General features: G+C 46.4%; 1 protein-coding gene across 2 annotated transcripts in view; it reads right to left on the bottom strand.

Moving 5' to 3' along the window:
* SEC31B (SEC31 homolog B, COPII component) overlaps nucleotides 1-19594 on the bottom strand; it is a 1155786-nt gene that overhangs the window by 84844 nt on the left and 1051348 nt on the right. For both annotated transcript variants that reach the window (XM_085603885.1, XM_085603887.1), the window contains exon 25: nucleotides 14780-14851. In XM_085603885.1, the coding sequence (XP_085460011.1) occupies nucleotides 14780-14851 (72 nt within the window). The remainder of the gene's footprint in view (nucleotides 1-14779; nucleotides 14852-19594) is intronic.

A 19594-nucleotide genomic window follows, 5' to 3' on the forward strand; every position in this document is an offset into this window, starting at 1 on the left:
GGCAGTTGTCAACTGACTGTATACCGCAGCACTGTATCTATGTGCCATGGAGGCTAATGGCTTGATTGTCGTAGTACGGGACTAAGCCAAATATTAGATACAGGGTACATGCTTTCTTAATAATATTTTCCAGTAATCCAATCTAATTGGTTTTGAGAATTTGATCTGGACAATATCTTTTAGACTGATAAACATCGGTCTCTTTCAGTTTTTTCACTCGCTTCCGTTAAATAAAACCCCCCCTCTTTTTTTTAATATTATATTTAGATATGTCAAAACGTGATATAGGTGGGTCTAGTATAAGGAAAGTTTCGTGCAGTATAGGTTTGTGACATTGGACCAGACCTAATTCATCTTTTGAATATTAGCTCCTCTAACTAACTCTTAGTTTTTTATTGTAACAGACACAGAGGTGATTTGGGGAAACAGAGATTTACAACTTTATTAGAGGCGATTATTTTGTATATTTCGACTTAGTATGGTATAAATGATTTGTAATTTTGTGTGATTTTTCATATAAGGTTCACGATCTGTTTTTTCTGATCAAGACTTGCAAAGGTAAAATATAAGACTCCAATCATTGTTTACTTAATATATCATCGTACTGTATTATATATAGCTGCTATGGTTGCTCTATGCTTGTACATTTGCACGATTTACCCACAGGGGTTGTGAGCGAGCACCAATTGGATCGGGCTAAATTGGTACACCAGGTCAGAGTTTGCACAGTTGCATAAATTGACCATTGAGGCGGTAATTCGCTTTACATTTTACATTGTGTTATGGAATGGTGCTATATTTACTCTCAGACTACATAGACTTCATTAAAAGTTTATATTAGTTTATCATCGTACTGTACAATATAATGCTGCTATTTTTGCTGTATATTTGCATATTTGCACAATTGACCCACAGGGGTTGTAAGACTTTAAGGATTGGATCGGGCAAACTGTTATATGAGGTACCAATTGACACAAGTATGCGATCTGCCCACTGTGGCATTATTTCAAATCATTTTAAAAGTATGTAATGTTATGATGTTGTTATATATATGCGAAGTTTGCACATTTGCAGAATTTGCACATCAAATACATGTTTGTATCGAAATGCATACGCCGCTTAATATCAGGGGATGTTTTATTTATTTTCTCCTGTCAAGTGTATAATATTTGAATTCATTTGAATACGGCTTTTCCAAATCACTGTTTGTTTGTTTTGTTTACTGTCCATACAAATGGAGAGTAAAGTTACGAGGATTTGTATAAAGTGCAAGGCTGCCATGCATAAGAACTCTTCCATGTCTATTGACCTGCCGATCACGTGATTAGTCACTGGATTAGTTTCCCTGTATTTAACCAATTGCTTTTCACTAAAGCGTCATGTGATCAAGGCCTTCTTGAGGCCGAAACGCGTCATGGCGGTGTATGGGATTCCTATGAATCAATAAACAACTTTGCACAGAAGATTGGGTCCGGTTTCGTCTTTCCGTATATATTGGATATTGAGGGCGGAGTTCCTTGGATATATACATATACATACATATATACATTTATATATACATATACAGGAATCCGGAGAAGCACGAACGTGGTGAGTGCTCAAAGAACTTTATTCACATATTCGGCAGACCGCGTAGAGCAATGCAGATAATACAAGCAGAATAAATTGTCCAAGAATTTTGCATAATGATGTTCTCGGATACCGAGAGGGAAGAGGCAGCAGAAAGTTTATTTTCAGTTACAGAAAGCACAACGGAGAATAAAAACAAAAATGGGCAAAACAGCAAAACAACTCCCACGACATTGAAAAGCTTATATGCAGCATTAGAAAAAGCATACGAAAAAGAGATACGTAAATGGTTGGAAGCCACCAGTCTGCAAAAGTATCTGGATGTTGGTCGCGTTCCAAGGGGGCTACGTATTTATACGGTCCCTTCATATGAAAACCCCGATCCAGCACTCCTACAGGAATGGGCTGAATATACCACAGAAGTTACGAAAGGAATGCTGAAGATCCTCATTAAATATGCGTGGAGCAATCGAGCCAAACTCCAACAAGAGATCAAAGAAATTGAAAAAAAAATCAGCTGTGAGAAAGATGGCAAAATGAGTGATGAGCTACGCAAAACAATGAAAAAACGCCTAATGGACTATGAGGCAACAATAAAATCTAGAAAACAGTCAAAGTTTTTGCGAGATGAGAAAGACTATAGAAATGGTCGAATACTAACATTTGCAAAAAAATATGATGCCCCACGAAGGGATCTAAGCTCAAATAAGCAGAGAATTGAGACGCCAAGAAGTACATCGGAATCAGAGATAGAAGTCTCTGAAGGAGAACAAACATCCAGCGATTTGGAGACCAGAGGCGTAAGCCAGCCACCGACATTTTTTCAGGAGTACGAGCTCATGAGAGATCTGAGACAAAGACCGGCTCAACGCACACATCCACCAGAAACAAGGGGAGGAAGAGGAGGAAGACGAGGAGGGGCAAGAAAGGCAGAAATGGAACGTTCCACCCCAATTGTGACACGCAGCAAACGGGGGGGACGGTGGAATTAAGCGAAAAGGAGCAAACTGTAATCAATCTGTCAGATAGGAACTTGACGGAAACCGAATTAAATATCCTGCAACTAGGCCTTACATTTTGCCCCACACCGTTTTTTGATTATACGCAGACGCGTATTGACATTTACAAATTCATCAGAAAAATAAAATTGATGAAATTGCATTTATTGTATCCCAAGAAAGATCAGCCACAAATGCCAGTGGAAAAAGAATATTTGGAAAAATTAACAGGAACTGATCTACAAACTATCCTGTTACTACATGAATTGGAAGATGAACAACAAGAGATGGGTAATACCCAAAGATTGGAAGAGAGTGGCATCACACAGAAAGGATGCAAAAGTAATTTGAAAGTCAAGTCTAAAACTATTCCTCGAACAGCATATGATGCGATCGACACGTTCCATGATGTGGTAATTGATGAGTTGAAAAAACTTCAAAAAGAGAACTTTAATGCCAGAAGAAAGAATCTAACACGAGAGCAATGGGAAGCTATTGAGGAACTAAAAAGAGATGAAACGATCATCATTAAGCCCTCAGATAAAGGGGGTAATGTAGTGATCCTAAAGAAGACACAATATGAGGACGAAGCATTGTCCCAACTTAATAAAATGGAACATTACATTCCCATAAACAAACAGCAATATGAGAAAAGCATATTGGATTTTCATGAACTCATCACCAAATGGAGAGATGAGGGTACTCTCGACCAGGATGACTGGAATTTTGTAAAATGTGAGCATCCAGAACTGGCAACCTTTTACCATTTACCGAAAGTGCATAAAAGTACAGTATGGCCTCCAGGGCAGCCGATCGTATCTTCAAAGAACAGTCTATTGGAGAATACTCCTATATATATTGACCATTTTATTTCTCCTATGGTGAAAGACTTGACCTCGTATCTACGTGATACGAAAGACTTTTTGCGCATCATAGAGGGTATAACATGGGAGCCCAATATGTTATTGATAACATTGGATATTGCCAGTTTATACACTTCTATAAATCATGTGAAAGGCATAGAAGCAATCAAATTTTTCTTGGGTAAAAGACCATTGAAGTATCAGAAACATAATGAGATGCTAATGGAACTAACTGAATTTTGCCTAACACATAACATCTTTGTATTTTCTGGACAAATTTATTTGCAAAAGCAAGGTACGGCGATGGAAACGTGCTTCGCCCCCAGCTACGCGAACTTGTTCGTGGGCTGGTGGGAGAAGCACGTGGCCTGGACCGGTACCAATGAAAAGTGGATGGATAATATCGCTTTGTGGACGCGGTACATTGATGACTTGTTCATTCTGTGGCGTGGTCTACAGAGCGATGCAGAAGAGTATATTAAAGCTCTGAATATCAATAACCAGAACCTACAATTCACAAGTTGTATCAGCAAGGAGGAGGTAGTATATCTAGACTTAAGGGTATACATTGAAGGAAATAACATAGAAACAACACTTTATCGAAAACCAACTGCAGGAAACACTATTCTCCATGCAGGAAGTTGTCATCCGAGAAGTGTAGTGAATAATATACCCTTAGGAGAGTTTCTAAGAATGAAACGTAATTATTCTACCACCCCAGAATACAACAAAGCAGTTAGCCAGGCTAAATTAAGATTCACAAAGAGAGGCTATTGTAAAGGCATCTTAGATAAAGCTGAACTACATTGTAATTCCATAGAGAGGCAACATATACTTGTGGATAAGGAAAGATGTAAAGATGAAAACATCGGAGTTATCACTAATTTTAACGACAAGTCTTCTCAAGTGTTTCAGATCCTCAGAAGAAATTGGAGGATACTGAAAGCTGATCATGTAGTGGGAAACAAATTAACTGACAACCCCCTTGTGACCTATAGAAGAGGGAATTCCCTGAAGGACCATTTGGTGAATAGTCATTATTCACCCAGAAGGAAGAAACCAATATCTATTAAGGGTTTCTTCCCTTGCATGAAATGCAAAGCATGCAAATATAGTCACAAAGTTAAAGATTATCAGATACCAGGAAAGAAAGGAAGAACTCCAATCCCAAAACTTTTGAATTGCAATTCAGATTTTACAGTGTATTGTTTAGTGTGCCCCTGTGGTAAGCAATATGTGGGCAGTACGATCCACCCAACAAAGAAAAGAATTTTAGAACACCTGAGGGCATAAACAATAGAGACCAAAACTATCCAGTTGCACGCCACTTCGAGATGAAACACAATAGCAATAGCAATCTTCTTACGTTCTTCTGTCTGGATCAGATTGCAAAATCTGAAAGAGGGGGAGAACGAGTGAAGAAATTGTGTGTACTAGAATCGAAATACATTATCAAAATGCAAACCAAATGTCCAAAAGGACTCAACAATGAAGAAGAAATGTGGGTCCATATAGGATAGAATGGAGTTCTATTAAATCAAATGGTATCTTAGATATTCAATATATGACATATATCTGTATAAATATGAGATTGTCGTAATGATGTAATTTGTTTTATGCTCATATTAGATAGACACATCATTATATAAATTCATTTTTGCGGAATAGCCAGCCCATTCAGGGCCTAATGAAAGAAAGAAGAGAGAGAATAAATTACGGCAGGCAATAGTAACACTTGAATTTCAAAAGTGTACAAACTATTCTTTAATGTTAGAGAAAACTATGGCAGGCAATAGTAACACTTGAATTTTAAAAGTGTACAAATAATTGTTAGATGTTGCTGCGAAAAAACATTTATGTTTAAATGACATGTTTTGCCTGCTGCATTCAGTGATAACCAGATGAGGTTGACTGTTACAAAATGGCCGCCGCGAAAAACGATAATGTTCAATGCATATGTGCTTTCTTTTGTTTCTACTGCAAATCACAAATCACTCGTTTTTTCATTTCAGGGTACAACTTTATTTAAAAGGTACATGTTGAATTACTTAAGTAGACACTGACGAAGGCGGTCACGCCGAAACGCGTTTGTCAACTTTAATGCGAAAAGGACGAAAATAAATTGTAAATCCTGCTTGTAAACAGATGGCTCTTGTGTGCGCTCTATTGGAAAGGTTCCTTCGACAAGTGAGCCTGAGGTGAGGAATATATATATATATATATATATATATATATATATATATATATATATATATATATACACACACAGAAATTATTCCAATAGAGACACAAGTCATAAAATTATATCCACTCCGCCGAAGGGAATTCATATCCTCTGCCAATGAGCGGGAGGCGAGAAGTGGAGGAACTAGGGACACTCCAAGAACAGAGGCAACCAAGGAAGGACAGAGATAATACATCCTACCGTTGTAAAAGAAGAGGTTATGACAGTAACTGAGGTGGAGACAGAAAGACAAAGATGGGAAACAGCAACGCAATGCCACATAAGAATAGGAAGTGAAAGGCATTGCCCACTACAAGAAAATAAGGTAACTGTCCAAGAACCAATGCCACTGACTGAGGAAGGATGCCAGCAGGTGGTAGCAGGAGAAGCAAAGAATAAACAGCATGTGGAAATCCATCATGAAAAAGAAGAAGACGACGACCGCATGGGGAAACGAAGGGTTGGCGGAAACTATGGGCAACAGATAGTCGATTATGACAATCACACATGAGAAACAGGTAAGAAACCTGACCAACACTTCATGGAAACTTGAGGAAAGATAGGATATGCCCCCAAGAAAAAGTAATGAAATACTTCCACCTAGGAAGGGAGTTAAATGGAACTCCTCCCATAGGAAAAAAGGCTGCCACAAAGGTGGGAGTGGAGAGAGAAAAGATACAGAAAAAATAGGAAAACCTAGCGTCTTGTGAAATAAGGATACCAGACAAGGATCCAAACAATTAAGGGGACTGGTGTCCCAGGTGAAGAGAACTGAAAGAACAGCAGACACAACAGCTATCCCACGGGTGCGATGGTAGTTATGTAAAAAGAAACCTCGCAGGAGGCCTTAACCCAAGCAAGGGCAGAACACCGAAAGGGTAAAAACACATGTAAGAACACCAGACTGCTGAAGATAAACAGCATCAGGAGCACGATAAAGAATAAAAGGGCCTACACAAAAAAGCAGTGCCCAGACGCAATTCGAAATAATATGTCAAAAAGATGCCAATACCACAAGGGCATTAGGGAGGTGGAGTCGTGGAACCCAGGCCTGAACTAAGAGGAACCCAAATATGTGTAGGAGAAAATCCATGTGTCTCACAGAGTAAAAGAGAACAAAGAGAAGGTCCACATCGAAGAGGGTCGAAGACCGAAACATAAGTTAACCAGGCCAAAGAGTGTTCCTGGCTGTGGTACCAGTGTTGCCCATATGGACGTATGGGGCAGAGAAAAATTGAAGTCAAAGTCCCTAAAAGGAAGACGAAGTGCATAGATAGCTCACAAAATGCTTCTAAGGCAAACAAAATAAGGTCCCTGAAAATGCGGACCAAGGCTATAGGGCATCTCCACAACAGAAACAGATTACCCGCTGCAGAGTAAGTATTCAGGTGGGAAAAATTAAGCAATAAAAAGAAGCTGTAAGAACAGACATCTAGGAGACCTCAAAGCAAGATATGTTCCAAATGGCTGTAAACGAAACCGGTCACTGACAGAATAAACGAGAAGAAAAGGATCTGCAGGAACACCACACTTATGAAGCCTATGAAGGCGGATAAGAGTCAAAACAAGGGAAAAAACTGCCCCGACAATCCTAGTACAACCACAGAGTTAAGACTCTGTACCACCATGACTATCTCTTAACCAGCTTAAGCGGAGTCGGTATTCACACCAAAAGGGGAGGCGCCATCAAAAGGTATGTCAATTAAAGTAGTTTGCACAGTCTCTGAAATCCTGGAAGTATGCAGCCATGCACACCGACTATGGCATAGGCCATAGCCTGACCAACAGAATCAGTGGTATTCATGCCACAGCCGATGCTAAGAGTGGCAGCTTGTTGCCCATCTCGTACCAGGGGAAGAGCATTCCTGACTTCATCCGGAAGGGAGGATAAAAGGCATTCCACTGAGTCACACAAGGCGTGGGAGAAGCAGGCGAGGACACAAGAAGTCTTCAGAGAGCGCTGAGCAGAGCTAGAAGAAGAGAAAATAATCCTACCACAAGCTTCAAATTTCCTGGCCTCTCTTTCTGGAGGGACAGGAGGGAGAAAATTAATATTTTGGGTGGCAAAAGCAGCCTGAACCACAAAGCTCCTAGTAGAGGGATGTCGAAGAAGACAGGAGGAATCCCCCGGGTAACGATATATCTGTAAGAAACATTAGTTAGTTAGATTCCTTACCTTTGAATATCTCAGGAGTCAGCTGGATCCGGAAAGATTTTTCATCAGCAATACCCTTGCGCGTCGCTAGGCGTCTTCAGCGGCTCCGCGTCCGTTGTCGGCCTCGCGCGCTGACGTCAGTTCTTGTACATAGTTTTCCGCGCCAGGAACGCAGAGCCATGCAAGAAACCGACACTGGTGCCATGAAACTAGGGCCCTGAAAGGGATGACCTTAACCCTAGATATCAGTTCGCAGAACGGGGAGGATGGGTGGGGCGGCAAGGAATCTGACTAACTAATGTTTCTTACAGATATATCGTTACCGAAGGTAAGTAACTTGTTCATCTGAAAGAAACACGTTAGTTAGATTCCTTACCTTAGAATAGATACCCCAGCAATACCAACCCCGTTGGTGGGTCAGAGAACCAAGATCACACCAGGAAGTCCTGGAGAACGGAACGGCTAAAGAAGCCGTCTCTCCGGACTTGGCTGTCCAGGCAGTAATGCTTAGCAAACGTGTGCAGCGAAGCCCACGTTCCTGCCTGACAAATGTCCTGCAGAGGGACACCCCGTCCCAGGGCAGTAGTAGCCGCTGTGGCCCGAGTGGAATGGGCCCTCAGCACCACAGGAGGTTCCTTCTTAGCCAAGGAATAACAGGCCTTAATGCACAAAACGAACCACCGAGAGATGGTCCGCTTGTGCACTGCCCGCCCCTTCTTAGCGCCCAAGTAGCCAACGAAGAGTTGGTCGTCCACCCGGAACTGTTTTGTGCGGTCCAGATAGAAGGAGAGTGCACGTTTTGGGTCCAGACGGTGGAGCCTCTCTTCCTCTTTCGAGGGATGCAGAGGCGGAAAGAAGGTGGGCAATGTAACAGACTGGCCGATGTAAAAGGCAGTAACCACCTTAGGGAGAAAGGAAGGACGAGTCCTGAGGACAACCTTGTCCGGATGGACAGAGAGGAAAGGAGGTTTAGAAGAAAGAGAGTGGAGCTCACTCACTCTTCTGGCAGAGGGGATGGCAACCAGGAAAGCAGACTTAAGAGTCAGAAGACGAAGAGGACAATTATGAAGTGGCTCAAAAGGAGCGCACATCAGATAGGTTAACACCAGGTTCAAGTCCCACTGAGGCACTACGAAAGGGACAGGAGGAAACATGTGAGTAATGCCTTTAAAGAATCTAGCAACAACAGGGGACTTGAAAAGAGAAGGCTGATCAGGAAGCTGTAAGAAGGCAGAAACAGCTGAAAGATATCCCTTGAGGGTGCCCAGAGCAGAGCCCTGCTGGGCCAGGGAAAGAAGAAAGAGGAGAGCTTCAGAAAGCTTCAGAAAGAGGGGCGGAAAGGGGATCCACAGCCTTTGCTGGGCACCATGCCACAAATTTGTTCCACCTGCAGGCGTATACCGTTTTAGGGGAGGGACGCCTGGCTGCCAGAATGACATCACAGACTTCAGGAGGTAAGTCAAATGGCATCAACTGTCGCCGCTCAATCTCCACGCATGGAGGTGGAGGCTGGACAGGTTCGGGTGGAGGACCGTCCCCTGCTGCTGCGACAGAAGGTCCTCCTGAAGAGGCAATTGAATCGGGGGATCGATTGACAGACTGAGTAGCTCGGGATACCAGTATCTTCGTGCCCAATCCAGAGCCACAAGGATGACTTGGGCCCGGTCGCGCCTAATCTTCTTCAGCACTCTGGGCAGAAGTGGTATAGGCGGAAAGGCGTACAACAGACCGCAACTCCACTCGTGACGAAAGGCGTCTCCGAGCAAGTGCTGCCTTGGAAATTCCAACGTGCAGAACTGACGACATTGCGCATTCTCTTCGGTGGCGAATAGATCTAACCAAGGCTCTCCCCACTGCCGAAAGAGGCCTTGCGCCACGTCCGAGTTCAGACGCCATTCGTGATCCATCATGCACCGGTGGCTGAGTTCATCGGCCCTGGCGTTCAGAGAGCCCGCCAGATGTTGAACCACAAGGGTGATGCCCTGATGTTCCAGCCATGTCCAGTGGCGCAGAGCCTCCTGAGAAAGGGTCCACGACCCCACCCTACCCTGTTTGTTGCAATACCACATGGCGGTGGTGTTGTCTGAGAAAACCTGCACTACACTTCCCCGAACAGAGGGAAGGAATGTCTTCAGTGCAAGCCGGATCGCCCGCAGCTCCAATAGGTTGATATGGAGCCGGGACTCCGCTGTAGACCAGAGGCCTCTGATCTCCGCCTCTCCCATGTGGCCCCCCCATCCCAGGAGGGACGCATCCGTCACCACTACATGTTCCGGTTGGGGTAGGGAGAGGGATCTGCCACTGACCCAATCGCGGTCCGTGATCCACCACTGCAACTGTCTTGCAGTGCCCTCCGAGATCAGGACGTGGTCGGACAGGTTGCCCCGATGTTGAGCCCACTGGAACTTCAGGTCCCACTGCAGAGCCCGCATTCGCCACCTGGTGTGATGTACTAGCAGGATGCAGGAGGCCATCAGACCCAGCAGTCGCAGCACCAACCTGACCGAAACTCGGGATAAAGGCTGAAAGATCGGAATCAGAGACTGAATATCCCGAACCCGCTGTTCTGGAGGATAGACCCGAAACAGCGCAGAGTCCAGAACCGCTCCAATGAAAAGAAGCTTCTGGGAGAGACTCAGATGCGACTTCGGCACATTGATGGAGAACCCCAGCAAATGCAGGAGGTCGGCCGTAGTCTGGAGGTGGGAGAAGACTGCCTGGAGCGAGCCCGCCTTCAACAACCAGTTGTCGAGATAGGGGAAGACTGGAACCCCTAATCTGCGCAGATGCGCAGCGACCACCGCCATCACTTTCGTGAACACCCGAGGGGCACTGGTGAGGCCGAAGGGGAGCACGGTGCTCATGGCCTACCGTGAACCGCAGTTAACGCCGGTGGACCAGCAGGATGGGGATGTGGAAATATGTGTCCTGCAAGTCCAACTCTACCATCCAGTCTCCAGGGTCTAGGGCAGCCAGAACCTGAGCTAAGGCGAGTATCTTGAACTTCTCCTTCCGGAGGAAGGCGTTGACGCTCTTGAGGTCCAAGTTAGGGCATAGGCCCCCTTTGCCCTTCTTGGGAACCAGAAAGTAGTGGGAGTAACAACCCCAACCTACTTCTGGGCCATGAACGCGCTCGATGGGCCCCTTGGCCAAAAGGGCTGTAACTTCCTCCTGCAGAAGTAGCAAGTGATCCCCGACATGCGGTGGTACTGCGGTGGCATGGCTGGAGGGGTCGCCTCGAAGGGGAGGGAGTAGCCCCTACGGACGATTTGCAGCACCCACCTGTCCAACGTGATGGTGCACCAGTGGAGCAGGTGATGGCAAACTCTGCCTCCCACAGGCATGGAATGGGCCTGAAAGGTCGGACTAGGCAGGCTTTGAGGCAGATGCTGCGGGGGCAGATGTGGGCTGACCGGCTCTATGTACCCCTGCTCTGCCTCAGCGGAATCCACGTACGCGACCGCGTTGAGGCTGGTTCTGCGGCCTGTGGCTAGACGGATGTGCGGGCGCACCCCTCCCTTGGCCACGAAAGGGGTGAAAAGCGGAAGTTTGCGGGCGCGGGCCGAGAGGCCCAAGGACTTGGCCGTAGCCCTGGAGTACTTAAAGCGCTCCAGCGCACTATCCGCTTTGTCGCCAAAAAGGCAACGGCCATCGAAGGGCATGTCCATGAGCGTGCTCTGGACATCCCCGGAGAAATTTGTGGATCTCAGCCAGGCGTGGCGACGAATCGCCACCGTCGTCGCAATCGCCCTACCTAGCGAGTCCGTGGTGTCAAGCCAACATCGAATTGAGTACCGTTCTGCATCCCGCCCAATCAGCAAGAGCCTGGACGAGCCGTGTCCGGGCCTCCTCCGGACACTGGGGCAGCACATCTGCCACCGTATCCCACAAGGAGTGGGTGTAACGGTCCAAAAGGCACGCGGTATTAATGGACCACAACCCCAAACTGAGGGAGGAAAATAGTTTCTTCCCAAACTGTTCCAACCTTTTGGATTCCCGATCCGGAGGAGCGGACGGGAAGGCGGTCTGGGACGTAGAGGCCTGGATAACCAGGCTCTCATGGGTGGGGTGCACCGACAGAAAGCTGGGGTCGCCCGGGGGAGGGCGGTGGCGCAGGCCACGTTCCGGTCCACAGCAGTGACTGTGGAGGGCTTGGACCAGGTGCCCATCAGAACGTCAGTGAGCGCTTCATTCAACTGCAGTAGAGGCTCCGTGGAGCTTACTGGCGGTTGAAGCACTTCAGTGAGGAGGTTAGTCCTCACAGCCGCTGCAGGGAGCTCCAGATGAAGGGCTTCGGCAGCCCTGCGCAGCACCACAGAATAGGTTGCTCCCTCCTCCGTAGTCACGGAGGGAGGAGAGATGAAGCCAGTGTCAGGTGAAGTATCGAGACCACTGGCATCCCCCAGCTCTTCTGCCAAGTCCTGATTAAACTGGCACTGCTGTGCAAGAGGGTCCTCAGACCCCTCCCAGTCATCCCCGTCATCCGACTCCTGGTAGACAGGTTGAAAGGACGGAGCCGGGCGGTAAATGAATTGCTCATCCATCAGCGCCGGAGATGGCGCCAGGCGGTGCCGCTCCGACGCCGGGTCCGGACCGGGGCTAAAACTGGGGACTATGTTGTTCGAAGACGGTGCCAGGGGCGGTACCATAGGGGTTGGTGCCGGCGGAGGGGTCGTAAGGTCAACCGGCATCGACCGGGATCCAGCGGCGTTGGGACCGAAGTTGACGACGGCGCCGGGGCCGGAGCTGCCGGCTCGCTAGGCCTCCCAAGCGGACCCGCGTTACCCGAAGGCGCGCCGACAGGCCGCGACGGTGGAGCGAGACTCCTCATGGCCACGAGGAAGTCTCGAACCTCGTCCGGAGTCGCGTTGGGCCCAGGGACCGGAGGTTATGAGGCCGGACGCGACTCCTGCGGCTCTGACGGAGCCGTGCGGGTGGCGCCACCCGAACCCTCAGCCAAGTCGCGCGACCGGCGAGGGGAGTCAGAAGAGCGATGTCGCCTCTCCGGCTTCTTCTTACTGTGCCTCGACTTACCTGAATGCGAGGACTTCGAACCCGACGAGCGGTGAGGACTTCGGCTCTGCGACCAGTCCCTCGACCTCCTCCTCGACCGGGACCTCGAGTGGCGCGTAGCCGATTCCCGGAGCTCAAGGAGCTTGCGGGACCGCTCCCGCCTAGCCTTCGAGGTCAAGGCCCGGCAGTCGGGGCATGACTGGGCATCATAGTCGGCCCCAAGGCAGTAGACACACCGACGGTGGTGATCCATAACCGACATCAGTCGGTTACAGGCGTCGCACGGCTTGAAACCGGGCATCCCTACCGGCACCAGGAGTCGAGGTCGACTCGAAAGATGAACCAAAAAAGTCCAAAAAGTTAAGTCAAAAAGTGACTAAAGGGTATGCTCTTCCCGGATCTGCGCTTACTGGCGCGGAAAAAAGAAGAACTGACGTCAGCGTGCGAGGGCGGCGTCTAAGTACTCCGACGACGTCATACCGGTAATCACGACGCCGACGACGGACGCGGAGCCGCAGACGACACCTAGCGACGTGCAAGCGTATTGCTGACGAAAAATCTTTCCGGATCCAGCCTGACGCCTGAGGATATTCTAAGGTAAGGAATCTATCTGACGTGTTTCTTTCAGATATAAGAAATTAATCTAAGTCCCAAGTGGGCAACAAAATCAAGAGAGTAACGCACAGCATTCCTACTAGACCAAAGTATTTTGTCTCACCCTCAAAATTGTGGGCTTTTAAACATTATTTCTGCAGATAAAGTGACAAGATCTACAAACTCACTATGGTGTTAGCAAATTAACATTTCTTCAGCAAACAGGAGCACAGGAGAAATAAATGTCAGTTTACCTTAACAACTAAGTGCTAACCTACCACTCGAATAATTATTCAGCACCCTCTATGCTGTCATCTGGAGATGCTAGAACATAACTAGATATATGAGCAATAATGTGTTATATAAATGAATAGGCACTGTGAACCAGTGGAAGGACCTTGGAAAAGTTTCAAGTTGTGACTGATAATTCATCGAGAGCACGACAACAATACCGGTGGGAAAAAAACAGTACAACTCAGCTTGACTGTGTGCTGCAGATTTGTGAGGAGAGGAAGTGTGGGAATGAAAGTGGTGGCTTCCATCTTGGATAAGATGGCATTTATATTTAAACTGAGCCCTGGTTAACACACATCTGAAGAACACACTTCTAAACATTACAGAAATTGTGTTTTAAAAGCAGCAGCACTATATAAGTATGTACATGTAAAATAGAGTGTGAAAATGTATTCTGCTCATTGTTAATAATGGTCAAAAATATAAACTCAAAAAAATATCTAATTAGTAAATATGTATACTAGGTTGTCATCACAAGTATTCCTTAGCATTAAAGAAATTCTTTGAAAGTTGCAATATGGCCTCATCATCATACACCGGCTTGTTATTTACATATCTAACAGAAAACAAGCACAATGCATTAGGGTAGCAAAAGTGTATACTGAAATTTGTAGGCTGAAGCCCCACCCCACAGGTATGTGTGGGTGCATATGACTCAAAAGGGATACATAGTTACAAAGTTCTGCAGTTTTGTGACAGACTTGACAAGCAATTGCTTGCGACTCAAAAGAGACATCTAACCGTCTTGAGGGACATCCAATAGCAATGAAGTACCTTGTTAAAGACTTCAAGCAGGTGGTTCTGATTAGAAGGGGCATCTCCAAGTGATGAATTCAGGTACAGCAGCTATGGGAAAGGCCAGACCTATTTGCCAATGCGTGTTTTAGTCTTGAAACGTTGATGCAGGACTGATACTTTAAAACTGAGATTAGGTTAATGCAGAATTACTGGATTAGAGGCTGGATCACCACTGAAAAATGCTGCTGACAGAACGTGTATATGTGCAGTCAAAGAAAAGTCGGCGCCTCGTCAGGGGTAGTAAGCGCTATATAAAAATAAAATTACTTACGGTTTGTTCTCGAAGTTTATCATAAAGGTACTCCAGCCTCTGCAACGCATCCTCCAGCTTTCTTTTTGTTTTCTTGTTTGAAAATAATTAAGAACATGTTAATTCTAGTGTTTTTAAGACAAAACTTTAACATCCTTTAGTTTAAAAGATACAATTGTCAAAAGCTTCCAGTCACTCTTTGATAATATGTTTACACTCTGATGAGATTTTTTTCAAAACAATTATGGCTAAATGGCGCAGGAAGGGAATCTAAACTAGACGGGGAAGGTGGTGAAAAACAGGAGGCGATGTTACCATTTACCAAGATCTGGTGTAGAAGATTAAAATCTGATGCCTGGAATAAGTATGGGAGATAGGATTACAGCACCCTAAAGAAAATGTTGAATGTCCAGAAAAGGATGATTTTCGCATCATAAATAAATAGGGTGTTGCAGGAAAAAAAAGAGTTACAAAAACATGCAGACTTTCAAGGATATCAGCCACATGAACCGTTTGCCTCGTCACTCTCAAAGGAACACTACTGAATGCTACGAGTATTTAGACCACTTTTAGCCCCTTAAAAGTCTTATCCATTCTGAGTTTGGGAATCATCTTGCATTCTGCGTCTCCAATATAATTATTCAATTTTATCAATCCACTTAACATTTTAAACTTGCCACCTCCGAACTCATCTAGTGTAAATACCTGAATAAATAAAAACCTAGATCCATCTATGACGTCACAAGACATTATAAACGAATCAACCTCTGATCTGCATAAGTCTATACCCTCTATAAATAGTGGCCCTTGAAAAGAACCTTGCAGTAACATGTAGTTGAGAGGGAATTGTAGGAGAGTAGGATCTGCTTCTTATAGTTACCCCCACTTTTTGCTGATGTTTCACAGTTTTCAACTTGGTCTGGCTGGGATCCTGCTATCCAGGACCCCAGCCTAGCTGCTTTCTCTCTAAATTGATTGCATGTACTTTAGGTACAGAACAGATTGGATTCTGGGGCACCCTTAGAAGTCCCTGGTATATGGTATACTATATACCCAGCTACAACTGTAGGGGAAGCGCAATTACACTCCTTTCCAAGCGCACAGCATACTATATAACCAGGGCATAGGTACCCCAGAGGCCTCTCAGGGGCTGCAGCATGTATTATGCCACCCCTGGGAGACCATTGAAAATGACACAACAGGTCTGCTACAGCAGCCTGTGTAGGGTGGTGCATGCACCCCTTACTTAGATATAGGTTCACTATATATATCCATATCACTGCACATATAAACCTATCAGTCACCCTTATGGCAGGCCTTATCAAACCTGAAGGCAGGGTGCTGGGTTTTATGTGAAAGGATGCAACTGCATTAGCAGAGTCCCTCTGCAGCCTTCAGAACCTCTATTCCAGGGTTGTTTGTGATGCAGCCAACCATATACTCTTAAGTGCATTATAACCTCGCGGTAAATGCTAACTTTGAAACAGCTGCATGGAAACATGTTGTGTTTGGTCAAACACCTTGGAATCATACCTCCACACCAGAAACTGGTGTGGGAGGTATGATTCCACCCTACTATAGAGAGAAATAGGACTACACCGGTACACCCGGTACCAGCTTTACAAATTCTGGCATCACAAAATGGATGCTGCCAGCCACAGACACGAGTCTGCCCTCCTGCTGCTGGACGAAACTCCTGCAGGGGATGGCTGGACAATAGGCTTCCTGTCACAGGGAGGTGTGACCACCTCCCAGACAGGCTTTAGTGTATTGGGGCTGGGTGGGTGCACTCCAAAGGGCTTTGATGTCTGCACTGGGGGCACATTTGGTATCCCTGTGCATAGTCCAGCTCAAAACGGTTGCAGGGGCTATCAGCCCCTGCTCTGGCGTGAAACTGGATACTGGATAAAGGACATGGGTGTAGCCACCCCTCTGTCCTGACTCTCCCATAAGTGGGTCCCCAGAGTTTGTCCCACCCCTTCCTTGGGTATAAAGTATGAACCCCTGGCTACAGGACTTTAGATTTACCTGGACAAAACTCTGCTACAGAAACCAAGTACTTCAACTGTCTACACTACTTTGGATGACTGAAGAATCTCCCTTGGAGTAAAGGAGTTACTCCCCTGCAAGGCAGGCACCTGAAACTCATCTGACCAGTTTGCATCAACGCAGCTCCTGAAGGACTCCGAAGATTTTGCAACACAGGAGGTGGGTTCCCAAGCTTCCCTGAGGTCGACTAGTGCTCCCAGCAAACCTGAGACTCGTAGCCCTTGTGGGGACCGTGCAACCCGTACCCCTGGACAACGTGCACATTTGCAGCAGTATATGGTTTTTGGCAATCCCTGAGGCTGTGCTTTGGGCTACTTGTAGTCCAGACCCCGAGCAGTGATTCCACTGAAGATTACCGGCCTACACTCCACAAGTGTTCCGTGGGCTGGTATTTTGTGATTACTACCGAGGTCCCTTCTCGATCCCTGGTCCGTCGACCTGTGGGTCCCTGTGAAGGCAACTTTAACTTTCCGTGGGCTTTCCTGGTTGCTCCAGACGTGCCCTGGCTCTCCATCACTTGGGGAGTCCCCAGGACCTTGCTGGTCCTCACCGAAGCATCTTTTCTTGGACCGCATGGGTTGCTGTTGCCAAGGCTTGTTGGTCTCCAATCCGGACACTGACCCCCCAGCACTCGACATCCTTCGTGGGACAGCTCACCTACGGACTTTGGTCGTCGTCGACGTCTCCTGGTCCCCGTGGCTGCAGAGTCAAGCTTCACCTCTTCACAACAGAAACATCCGACATCGGTGGGCATTCGTCTACCAAGATCCTGGTCACCCTGAAGTGAACCAGACTCGGTCCCCTCTGCTTTTAGGTTCTTCTCAGCTCCGATCCAGGCTTGGATCACACTGGACACTCATCTTCCCGGCAGCAGCACTTTGCAGCATTACACCATTGAAAACGACGAAGATTCCCGACACCATTTGACGCCTATGCACCCGGCTTCCCTGGGTTAGGTAACACAAGTACTCCGGTGCTCACATGGGTGCTGGCCTTAGAACCTTCTAAGATTGAAAGGGTTTGCTCAAAGTCCTCGTCTAAGTGTCCTTAATCTTTAAAATTCCAACCGCAACTTTCCCACAGGATTGTACGTAGCGCACAGCTGTGTTCTCACACTGCACGCGTCCCCTGTGGGTCCCCTGTGTCAATGCCTTGGGTGGTTCCTTGGGGTCCCAGCGATTCTACGTGCTCTAGGCACTGTATCTAGTCAAGTCGTGGTTGTTATACCACTTTCTTAATATATGGTTTGAACTCCCCTTGGGGCCCACTGTGTATTGAGCTATTTACTGTCGTTCTAGTGCTTTAATATTGTGTATCTTGTGCTCTAATCTCATAAAGAGTTTAGTAGAGAGTGCTTAGAAACAAATACATATATTTTATATACCCTGTGTGGTTCTCCTTTCATTAAGTCATTCAGGAGGTTATACACTGGTAAACCAAGCTGCTTTACATTCCTTCGAGACTTAGCCTGAAGGCTGCTCTCCATATCTACCACTAGGATAGCTTTCAATAAAGGTTTTCTTTAACATAATCACCAATAAGGGTCGTTTGGACTGGTGCAAGGTGCCCACTATAGCTAGTAGACAGCATATACCAGGCTAACTTCTCACAGGGATTTTTTGAAACTAAGTTTTGCTCTCTGTGTTTGGGAATGAAGATTCTCGCTTTTTTTTAATATATTTTTATTTTACAATAAAGAACAGTACAGCAATACATCGTGATGCTTATGTAGGAAGGTGGAATCTGACTATATGGTTGCCCCCAACTTTTTGCCTGGTATTTGAATGGTTTTTGACTAGTCTGGCTGGGATCCTGCTATCCAGGACCCCAGCCTATCTGCTTCCTCCCTAAAACTGATGTGAGTACCCTAGGTACATTCCAATTGGATACTGAGGATACCCTGTCAGCCCTTGTAGATGGTACCCTAGGTACCCAGGGCATGGGTCCCTCAGAGGCCTACCAAGGCTGCAGCACTTATTGTGCCACCATGGTACAGCCATACCATATGACACCACCAGACCACTACTTTAGTTTGGGTAAGGTGGTGCTTGCACCCCCTTACAGGGATAGGGGTACTCTGTATCCCACCTATGTACAACACATGTATTCTCATTGGTCACCCCTCAAGCAGGCCTTGCTAATCCTACAAGGAAGGGTGCTGGGATATGTGTGAGGGGGGACCCCTACCTGAGAAGGGCCCCTCTGCAACCCTCGTAAAACCGTTGCTGGGTTGTTTGTAGTGTAGCCATACGCATTATAAGTATATCGCGATAGCGTGATAACTTGAGAATGTATGTATGTATGTATGTATGGCGTATTTATATAGCGCGTACTGTCACCCGAAGGGTATCCTGGCGCTTTAGACAATTATACCAACACCACACATAGCAGTCAGGTGAATTTAAGCAGACCTAGGAAAGAGAAACGTTTTTAGTTCCTTCTTAAAAGAGGGAAACTCCCCAGAACTTCTCAACAACAGAGGGAGAGCGTTCCAATGTTTGGCCGCCACAAAACCAAAAGCTCGGCCGCCCATCCGAGCCCTCAATACCTTTGGGACTACCACAAGATGTGCTGACAATGACCTAAGGGAACGAGTGGGCACATACCACTGGAACAGCTCCTGCAATGGAGCAGGTCCTTGCCCATGAAGTCCTTTAAACACCAAACAAAGTGCCTTAAAGATAACTCGCTGTGAAACCGGTAGCCAGTGAAGGTCGGCTAACGCCATAGATGAAGAATCAGATCGGCGACGGGACAGGGCTAGCTTGGCTGCCATATTCTGCACGC

This window comes from Triturus cristatus, chromosome 1_2 (assembly GCF_964204655.1).
Source record: "Triturus cristatus chromosome 1_2, aTriCri1.1, whole genome shotgun sequence".
In the NCBI taxonomy this organism is placed as follows: Eukaryota; Metazoa; Chordata; class Amphibia; order Caudata; family Salamandridae; genus Triturus; species Triturus cristatus.